The 11,112-nt window shown below is 35.4% G+C and overlaps 1 protein-coding gene across 1 annotated transcript; it reads left to right on the top strand.

Moving 5' to 3' along the window:
• Nucleotides 1–547: 547 nt before the first annotated feature.
• Nucleotides 548–2,930, top strand: LOC109217895. The gene is made up of 3 exons (XM_019382188.1): nt 548–997; nt 1,184–2,263; nt 2,877–2,930. The coding sequence occupies exons 1-3, from the start codon at nt 548–550 to the stop codon at nt 2,928–2,930; spliced, it is 1,584 nt and encodes a 527-aa protein (XP_019237733.1).
• The last annotated feature ends 8,182 nt before the right edge of the window (nt 2,931–11,112 follow it).

The following is an 11,112-nucleotide window of genomic DNA, read 5'->3' as shown; positions in this document are numbered from 1 at the left end:
CAGAGAATCCAATATGACTGGAAGCCAGTTCTATGTAAACATTGTCACAAGTATGGTCACCTAGAGGAAGAATGTAGAGGGAAGAAGCAAGTAGTTCCTCCAAAGCAACAAAATGTTGAGCCAGAAGGAAAAGACACAAACAAAGAGAAGGAAGAGAACAAAGCAGAAACAACTACAAGAGTTGAAATCATAAAGATAGTAGAGGAGAAGGAGCCAACAAAAACTATAGGAGGGAAGATGAATGCAGAAGGATGGGTGACACCTCATAACACAAGGAAGTCTCCCAAGGAACAAATACAACAGTGTTCAACAGGACACAACACATTCAGTGTCCTAAGTGAGAGCAGCACAAGTAGTCAACCACAAAGCACACAAGTTTCAAATGGGGGAGGCACTGTCCTATCTCCAAAAGACCATGGATAGCATGCTAAGCTGGAATGTTAGGGGCTTAAATGCTCCTAACAAACAAAAGGAGGTAAAACTCCTATGTACTAAAGAAAATATAGGGTTAGTAAACTTGCTTGAGACTAAGGTGAAAACTGGAAATATGGAGAAAGTAATAAATAATATGTTTGGAGGATGGAAGTACATTACAAATCTGGATCAACATTATAATGGTCGAGTAGTTGTAGCATGGAGACCTGATTACTATCAGGTCAAGTACATAAGTGGTACTGCCCAAAGTATAACATGCCTGGTTACAGATGTTGTTATGCAGAAGGAATTTTATATGACAACTGTGTATGCTTTTAATACAAGGGAAGAAAGAAGAAGTTTATGGCGACATTTAGAAAGTATGAGTGGAGGAATTAAGAAAGCATGGTTGGTAACAGGAGACTTTAACTCTGTCCTACTAGCAGATGATAGAATAGGAGGAAATCCAGTTACTATGGGTGAAGTGGTGGATTTCCAAGAGTGTATTGACTCTTGTGAACTTATGGAGTTACCTTGTGGAGGTTGTAGATACACATGGAGTGAAAAACATGGTGATAATAGAGTCTTTTCAAAAAATTGACTGGGCTTTTGTTAATAGAGAGTGGCTGGATTATATGCTAGTGGTTTAGGCAATATATTCAGTGGAGGGAATAAGTGAGCATTGTCCACTGAAAATAAGTAAAGATACAGGAGGGGGAAGAGGGCTAAAGCTTTCAAATACTGTAATGTGTGGGCTCTACATCCTCAGTTTAAAGAGGTTGTGGCACAAGGTTGGCAACAACAAATAGTAGGATATAGTATGTTCCAAGTTGTTAAGAAATTGAAGTTGTTAAAGAAGGTACTGAAGAAGCTCAATAATCAGCACTTCAGGAATATACTAACAGAGGCAGAGGAAGATAGGGCAGCTTTAAACCAAGCTCAGAATAGATTGCATTCTGACCCCTCAAATAAAGCTTTACAAGAACAGGAGACAGCCATGTATCAGAAACTCAGGAAATCCTCTTATCTAGCTGAAATGTTTTTACTGCAAAGGAGCAAAGCAAGCTGGATTAAGCTAAGAGATGATAACATCAGATATTTCTACTCAGTAATCAGACACAAAAGACTCCAACAAACCATTACACAGATCAAGGATCAACATGGGGAATTATCAACAGATAATGCAAGCATCGCAAATGTTCTGGTAGACTACTATGAAACTATGCTAGGCAGGGAAGGAAGAAAAAGAGCAAAAACATTTCATAGCTTTCTGAAGAATGGCACTACTTTGAATGCTACACAGCAGATGGAACTCATACAACCTTACACAGCCAAGGAAGTGAAACAGGCTATGTTCAGTATAGATGTGAACAAAAGTCCAGGCCCAGATGGTTATGGAAGTGGTTTTTACAGGAAAGCTTGGAGTATCATTGGTAAGGATGTGACTGCTGCAATTTTGGAATTCATGGAGAATGGAAAACTGTTAAGGCAAGTCAACTCAACAGTAATATCCTTGATTCCCAAAGTCCTAGTCCCAGAGTTTGCAAGTCAATTCAGACCAATTTCTTGCTGCAATGTCATCTATAAATGCATTTCTAAGATGCTGTGTAAGAGGCTTAAGAGAGCTGTATCAATACTAGTAGCAGAGAACCAAGCAACTTTTGTAGAAGGTAGATCACTGATTCATAATATCCTTATATGTCATGATTTACTGAGACACTATAATAGGAAGACAACTCCTAGGTGCCTTATGAAAATTGATTTGAGGAAGGCATATGATATGATCAACTGGGATTTCATAGAGGAAGCTCTGAAAGGATTTGGATTTCCGGACTCATTCACTAAACTGGTGATGACTTGTGTGACAACACAACAAAATTCTCTATAAGAATTAATGGTGAAAACCATGGCTACTTTGAAGGCAGGAGGGGGCTTAGGCAAGGGGATCCTATCTCACCCCTACTATTTGTTCTAGTTATGGAGTACCAGTCAAGGGTGCTTGGAAAGATGAGTGAACTCCCTGACTTCAGGTACCACCCCATGTGTAAGGAGACAAAGTTAACTCACTTAGTATTTGCAGATGATTTGATGATTTTCTGCAAAGGAAATCTGAAATCCATAGCTAGAGTAATGGAGGCATACAACACTTCAGTGATGCCACAGGGTTGGAAGCAAACATAGACAAATCTAGCATGTTTGTAGCAGAGGTGGATGAGGAGACAAGGCAGAATATGTTGAAGATTACTGGATTCACACTAGGGACCTTTTCTATAAGGTACCTAGGCCTTCCTCTTACATCAAAGAAGTGGAATAAGGTGCCATATTGTTGGGGGGTCTCATACCTCTCATGTTCCTAGTGTTGAACTGTGGCTGTGCTGGCCTGTACTGCCGATTTTGTTGACCCCAATTCTGACCACCCTGTCTCTGGCCGCCATAATTAGACACATAGTTCATGTCTTCAGGGTAGTGATGATGATCGTGTTCTGCGTTCCACTGGTTACCAACTGGCTGACTAATGCAAGATGTGCACAAGCCCCCGTTAGTAGTATCAACAGTATGTACCTGCTGTTTCTGTCCAGACTCTTCCACCTTTTTAGTGAGTATGCTCATCTGTGTCAACAAGGTAGCCATATTTTCAGCCATAGAATTGGATGGATCTAAAGGCACTGAGTGCACCACTGGAGTGATAGGTGCATTTCTGGTTATCCATCCCGAATTATGTGCCATCTTGTCGAGCAGACTCTGGCCCTCTCTCCATGTTTTGATCAAGAATGCCCCACCAGCTGAAGCATCAACAATGTTCTTTACGCTATCTGACAATCCCATGTAGAACCGCTGCCCCAACATTAGATCTGGAACACCATGGTGTGGACATATGACCAGCGTCCCTTTAAAACACTCCCATGTTTCATGCAAAGTCTCCATCGGTCTCTGTTTAAAGCTCAAAATCTCATCAATTTGTTGAGCAGTCTTGTTGGGTGGATGGAACTTGTTGTGAAATTGCTTGACTAGTTCATCCCACGTTGCTATAGAATTTATGGGGAGTGAATTCAGCCAAGTCTGGGCAGCTCCTGTCACTGACAATGGAAACAATAACAGTTTGATTGCTTTCGGAGTTACATTGGGTTGCCTTTGGGTTTTGCAGATAGATAAGAAATTCTTTAAGTGCTGCTGAGGATCTTCAACCTGTGACCCCGAAAATAGTCCCTTATTCTGCAACAAGTGCAGCATGTTATTTGTGATTTGGAATGACTCAGCCTGTATCTGCGGGACTACTATCGCTGTGGATAGATTCTCAGCTATGGGTTGTGCCCAGTCATAGAGAGCAGCCTCTGGCGCTGGCGCTATTGGTACTGCTGGGTTTTCCTGGTTATCTCCCATGATTGTTTCGAATTGTGCAGTTGTTTGTTGTTGTTTGTTTTGTCGGTTGGCCCGATTCAAAGCCCTGAAAAATTTCTCGGGATCTGATAATGCTTCTAATACTTCACCACATCTCGATGAGTTTCTAGGCATGCACCTGTGCAACCAAGTCAACAAACGTTAAAATTTCAATGTAAAAATTGGGTATAGAGAAAACTAACTACACTAAGAATTTTTGTACTTCTTTCAATTGTAATTGATAACACCGTTAATTCCCCGGCAACGGCGCCAAAATTTGATCAGGCCCAACTATGCCTTATAAAAAGGACAATGCGATCGTTGCAAATATAATCCGGTTTACAAGTCCGGAGTCGAATCCCACAGAGAATTAACCTATCAATTACCTTTGTTGGAATCACTAAATTCTTTATAATCAACTTCCCCAAACGTTGTGAACAATCGTTGATGGTATTTCTACTAACTAAGATTGAAGATAAATAAATAAACAACTGTAAATTAAATATGCTTGGGTTGTAAACAATAATGAGAAGGTTCTAAGGTAGTGATTTTCCCTATTGATGGAATCCCTTCCGGTTATGTTTCATATAAATTCACCAAAATATCTCTATCAATCATGAGCACTCTTTTTACCGTAAATCTCTCCCGAGTAATCGCGATAATTTACTAGACGCACTCTCCCGAGATACGCTAGCTGACTTTGTTTATTACAGCTCACTTTAGATTGCACCCAAGGCTTCGTTATCCCTAATCCCGCCTTTAAACCCTCGGTTATTGATTTCTCATATACTTTGGGAGTGGTGTTGTTCAACAATTGACCTAAATATGCACTCTCTCCCGAGTTATGCACACTAAATAGGCACAGCTAATTGAGAATCCTGTCAATTAACTACAATAAACACGTAGTTGAACAAATAGAGATTAACCGGCAAACTATACGAACATAATCAAGAAGTTCATCCTTCAATAGGTTCCATCAAAATCTTAGACTAAAGTATTTAGCTACTCATAACAACATAAAGATAAACTACGAAAATATTTATCATGGAAAATTGCAAGAAAAAGAAGAGAATAAGAACTATGATGTTTTTGGGTGATCTATCATACTTGTGTTTCTTGCAAAAGTAATCTCCAAAACAAATCTGCCCTAATATGGCCGAATTCCTACTTTTTATAAGGGTTTTACACCAAGTTTTCCCGACTTGACACTTTAGTCCCTGGCTTTTCCGCGTTCTGCCGCGGTCCCACCGCGGTTACGCCTGGACCGCGGCCAAAGAGGTCCTCTGAATCTGCAGCTCTGCTCTGCCGCGGTCCTACCGCGGTTACGGTCTGACCGCGGCAGGCCAAGTTCAGCTCTGCTTTTGTCTCTTTACTTGGTGCATTTCGCGGGCATTGTTTGATTGGCCTCATTTTCTCCGTAATTGATCCCAAACTTGCTCCATCGACTTCTTTCGTTGGATATAGCCTGCAAAGCATGAAAAGCACTAATCAGAGCATTTGGTTATCACTTTTTACCACAAAGCTATACAAAAATGTGGTTCTTTAGGGTCCAATTATAGTCTAATTCACCTATTATCAATATTCACAGTTGTTACCAAAAAAAATGCATGGTATTATATATCCTTTTCTTATACTTTATTATTTTAATTAATTAATTACATGATTCTAAATACTCGTTTATTAACTATTTTATTGCTAAGACCTTCCATAATTAATCTCTTATTGTCACATTTTTTTGAATCTCTATCCAATTTTAACCCAAATATCACGATCAATCTCTTTTTTCCCAGTGGCATTACAAACACACTTTGTCTTACCAACATAATATGTTAGGTTAAGCGCTCAAAACAAGACAGGCTTAAAATATGTTGAAAGGTCGAAATCGTGCTGTAACATCAATAAATAAACCTTAATCAGAGTTCTAATTCATGAATTTGAGTATTTGACTTTAAAGAAATTGTGCTACATTATTACAGCACCATATGTAATTTGCCTAGGTGACCACGCCAGATATATTCGTTTTTGATCTATGTTAAGATCCATCTGGCCGTCTTTGTATACCACCTAACATTTGGGATGGAGCTACAATTCTAATTAGGAGTTTCGCATAATTCAGGTACTCTGGTTCAAATTATGTATTTGTATTAAAAAATTTATTTTATATATATAAATAATTTGTGGAAATATATTGAATATATTATTATTGTGTATACAAATAACTTATTCAAAGTGATGCCTACATAATAATTTCGCGGTGGTAGTTGGAGCTCTTTGTTGGTACATCAGGAGTTCAAGTCGTGGAATGAGTCACTGATGTTTTTATCGGAATAGATTGTCTATATCGCACTCCCTTAAAATGTGGCTCTTCCTTGAACCCTGCATGAACGCGGGATAATTCGTGCACTGCGCTATTTTTATAGTTATTTTTAAAGTTGGTGCTCTTTTGCTTTCTGCAATTGTCACATTAATATTAGTTCTCAAAGTTATAGGATAGTTCTTAGAGGTATATAAGATTAGGTAGAAGTGTAATACACTAGATTGTAATGAATGAATTAAAATAATTATGAATGTTGAATTAAATATTGGTATTTGACTTTTGTGTTAGACGGTGTATTTACACTAATTAAAATAGAATACTATATATTCGACATTTGTACTTTCGCTACTAATTTGCGTCAAAGGGTTGGGTATTTGAATAAGTTGGTGTCGTTTAAATATTTTAATCTCCCCCCACCCCCACCCCATCCAAAAAAAAAAAACCCACCCAATTCCATGGCGAAAATGAAAAAAACAAAACAAAACAAAACAAAAAACATTACCATGTCTAATGCGACTTCTAAATAGAGCACCAAATTGCCTCTTAATCAACTTAAAACTTTCCCTTGCAAAGATTCATTTTGGTTTCATGGTTGACTTGTTGAGAAATCACGAACTTGAAGTAAAGTGCTTCGAGTGTAAAATTATTTTTTGTCGAAGCATTTGTTGTAGCCTAGTGCTTGTACGATAAATACTTAATTGTATTCGTGTTTACACTAAGAGCCTGTTTGGCCAAGCTGCCAAAAACTGCTTATTTTGAAAAATACTATTTTTAGAAGTGCTTTATCCAAAAGTATTTTGGAAAAAAAAATAGTTTGTGTTTGGCCAATTCATTTAATAAGTACTTTTTGTAACATTTGGTAAACAATTTGTATTTGGCCAATCTTTTTAAAAAGTGCTTTTGAGTGTCAAATTACCAAAAAAAAGGATAGTACCAAGGTCTTATAATTATTTTAAAGAGAAGATAAACTTAAATATTTATCGTAAGAAACTTTTATTATTATTTATTTTATTTAATTAAAATATAAAATATAAAGTAAACATACATATTAAAGATTTAAATCAATATAACATATATAGTTATACCAAGATATAGAATATTATCTAGTATACTTATTGTTTACATGATGATTTGAATAATTAAAGTATATCAGTATGAATTACACGTCTAACCCACAAATTACCGTATATTGATAATCCATCATGAAATAATAAGCAAAGTCACTCACACACGATAACATTTCTCAATAATTTATAAAACGCCTCCACATTAGTATAAGACTTGCCTTGCATTTTTAGAGGAATACCAGAAGGCTCATTTCCTTCCTCAATCTCCGCAATAATGCCCTCATTAGCATAATAATTGAATTCCTTATCAGTAGGAGAATGTCGTCGGATGAAATTATGTATAGTTATGGTAGCTGTAACAAGATGATTCTGGGTGCATTGAGCATAAAATAGAAATACTTTTAAATATATAAAAAATTATTATTTTCGTAAAAAAATAGTTAATAAATGTGTTTAAATTCAAATCCAAAAAGAATAACTAGCTATTAACAACACATAATGCATAATTTATTTATTTTTTAAAATTTAAATTCAAAAAAATATTATTACCTAAGCTAACTAATCTTTTCCTAAATGCCAAGTGATCTATTGCGAGACTGTCACTTGGTTTAATGTGAATGCTTTTTCTTCTTCTTTTAATAATATATAGATTATGTGAGCAATTTCACAAATTAGATTTGATAATTGTTTCACAGATTCTTTAATCAATAACCTATAATAGAAGAAATTATAAATGATTATTTGTAGGAAGAGAATTGATAATCCAAAGAAAGGTGTGGATAATTTATTTTAGTATGAAAAAAAGAAGATAATTTGGAAAGTTACAGGACATAGAAGATAATTTAAAAGATTACAGGACATTACACAAAGAAAAATAATCAAACATACAAGAAAAGTCAATAAAATATTTAGAAAGTTACAATATGATTCATGTATAAAATATCTTTAAATTTAAAAGAATGGTAAAAATTAGAAAAAAGAAGAAGCTTAAATCAGTAAGGAATAATTTGCAAAATATAAATTTATGGTGAGGATAGTTTTGTGTTGAATAAATTAATTTTCTGCTTCTGCTTCTTGGAAGAAGCTAGAATTTTCTGCTTCTTTTCAAAAGCAGAAAAACTGCTTCTGCTACTGGTCAAATGCACTTCTCCGTCTTGGCCAAACAGTTTAAATTTTTTTAAAAGTACAAAAAAATACTTTTAGCCTCTCGGAAGCTTGGCCAAACAGGCTCTAAGTCAAGCAATACAAGTCATGAGCAGGGGTGGCAAAACGAGCGGAGCTGAGCAAGTCGGGTCGAATAATTTATTCGTTTTTACATTATTTGTTTTCGACCCGTTCACATCCGACCTGACTCGCTCCGCTCGTTTTGCCACCCCTAACTCATGACAAACAATAAATGTGTATAAATAAAGAAAATAGATTGCATGCTTAGGCTTAGTATACCTATAGGATGCGAGTAAATTTTGTCGTACATGTACTTTCATTAATACCAAGTACCAACAAACACATGTCCTGACCTAACTCTCATAAAGAGGGCTCCTATAAATTCCTACCGAATCCAACGAATAAATAATAAATACAAGTAACTGTATTTGGTCCGTGCATCCGTGGTAAGAGTCATGGTAACTAATTCAAGGACAAAAGATTTGAATATTTCAAAGACATTAAAGTGACTTTGATAAACGATAAAATCATACTCCGTCCTATTCACAATAAGTGATTAATTTACTTTTTTTATTTTGGTCAAAATAAGTGTTCATTTATATAATCAAGAAAAAATCATTTTATTTTTTCAAAATTACCCTTATGGACGTATCTCTAAATAGTCATTTACTCCTCGCATTTGAGAAGAGAAGTAAGTGCTACTATGACTATGGTGCAACATTTAGTGAAAGATAGTTTAGTCAAATTAACTATTTTCATCTAGAATTTAGTATTTCCTTAATGGGTGTGCCCAAAGCAAATTGGTCACTTATTGTGGACCGGAGGGAGTATTATTCTTTACTCCCTCCGGTTCACAATAAGTGACTAATTTGCTTTTGACACGCCCATTAAGAAAATACTAAATTCTATACAAAAATACCTAGTATGACTAAACTACCCTTAATTAAATGTTTAATGTGAGGAGTAAGAAAACTTTCTAGGGATATGTACATAAGGATAATTTTGTAAAAACAAATTGAATTCTTTCTTGATTATATAACTGGACACTTATTTTGGATCGAAATAAAAAAGCAAATTGATAATTTATTGTGGACCGGAGGGGTATTTTTTTGTATAATAACTGTAAAAAAGGGGGTGGGGTGGGGGGAGAGTGTATTTGACCAGAGGAAAATATGGTACAATTATCAAAGAAAGAATCAAAATCAATCATGGTATAAAGAACAAAATTTTGCTTTCCTCGTGGAAGAAGAAGAATAAAAGAGAGATTCTTCTCAAAAGAATGTGACCCTTTTGACTTGCGAATGCAAATGGCAATATTTCTTGAATTCAACGTTGGCAATTTATTTTAAACAGTACTAGTGTGCCAATCCTTTTTGACCACGCTTTTACTTTGTTGTCATGTGCTATCATTAATTATATAGAACGGTGGGGAAAAAAAATTGAATGGGGAACTATACTTTGTCTCAATATGAACTCAGATCTATTTTATTTCTTTCACGACTAAAAAAAATGCATAAATGCTGATATTCTCTCAGTATTTTCAAGTAGGTGGAATACTATGATAAAAGTACTGAATGATAGTTCTTTTTTCTTGAGTTCTTTTGGTTGTTTTTAAGATCAAAAATAGGTTTAACCTTCATAATTTTAATTGTGTTGCAAGAGTTGAAATGGAATTGTTGCCAAAATTAATCTCTTACTAATCCTCTGCTAGATATACAATACGATAATAACATACAAAGTATGATCTCACAAATGGAGTTTGGGGAGGGTGGAGTGTACGCGGACCTTATACTACCTTGTGTGAGGTAAAGAGATTGCTTCCAATAAACCCTCGGTTTTAGAAAAGTATTTTTAAAATAGGTTTAAAAAATACAAAAGTAAAAAAACTAAGATGAAAATATTAAAGAAAAAATTAGTAGTGATATCAAAATAGTAACGATTTGTGTTGAAATGGAAAAGTGAAAAAAGAAGAAGTTGAAATGGAAATAAATTAGGGAATTGGCTCACCTTATAAACGGGCTTCAAATTAACAGCCTCGTTGTTGTCTTTTATCTGGGCTAAGCTTAACGTTTCATGTTTCCAATCATATATCGTCAAATGCTTTAATAAATTATAAAAAAAAAAAAAAAGAAGAAGTGAAAATGACTATAGCCGCTTTTAAAATAATAGCCGAAAGATATATATTTTTTATATATATATATATAAATACAAAAAATATAGTATAAATCTTATATACTTTTGAGGCTAGCGAATAGTATTAATAGTTTCGGCCGGGGGCTAAATATGATCTTTGCCCACTACAGAAAGCAAGCTAGGCCTGTTAGAAATGTATACTGTCAAGTATAGAAACTGGGCTTCAGAAACTTAATCAGCACTTTCAATTATGGGCCTATCGGAAATAGAACTGTATCAATCGGGAGAAAGTCAAAAATAGCTAGATTTACCATCGGTTGTTGAAAAATAGTCAAGTATCAAAAGTCATCGAAATTTAGCCACTTTAAATCTGAGCGAAAACACTGTTCAAAATCCGGAAAAATACGCCCGCAAATTTTACGGAAGTTCCAGCATAAGTATGCTTGAACTCCCGTAAATTTTACGGGAGTTCCAGGATAACTATGCTGGAACTCCCGCAAATTTTACGGGAGTTCCAGCAAGTATAATTGTCCAGTATAATATACTGGAGTTTGGAGTACTGGTGCTCCAGTCTCCCGCAAATTTTACAGGAGTTAGCAAAGTATACCGGTCCAGCATAATATGCTGGAGTTCGTACAC

The sequence above is a fragment of the Nicotiana attenuata genome, unplaced genomic scaffold, assembly GCF_001879085.1.
Source record: "Nicotiana attenuata strain UT unplaced genomic scaffold, NIATTr2, whole genome shotgun sequence".
Taxonomy (NCBI): Eukaryota; Viridiplantae; Streptophyta; class Magnoliopsida; order Solanales; family Solanaceae; genus Nicotiana; species Nicotiana attenuata.
Note: the sequence above shows the minus strand (reverse complement) of the source record. Positions and strands in the feature narration are given on the sequence as shown.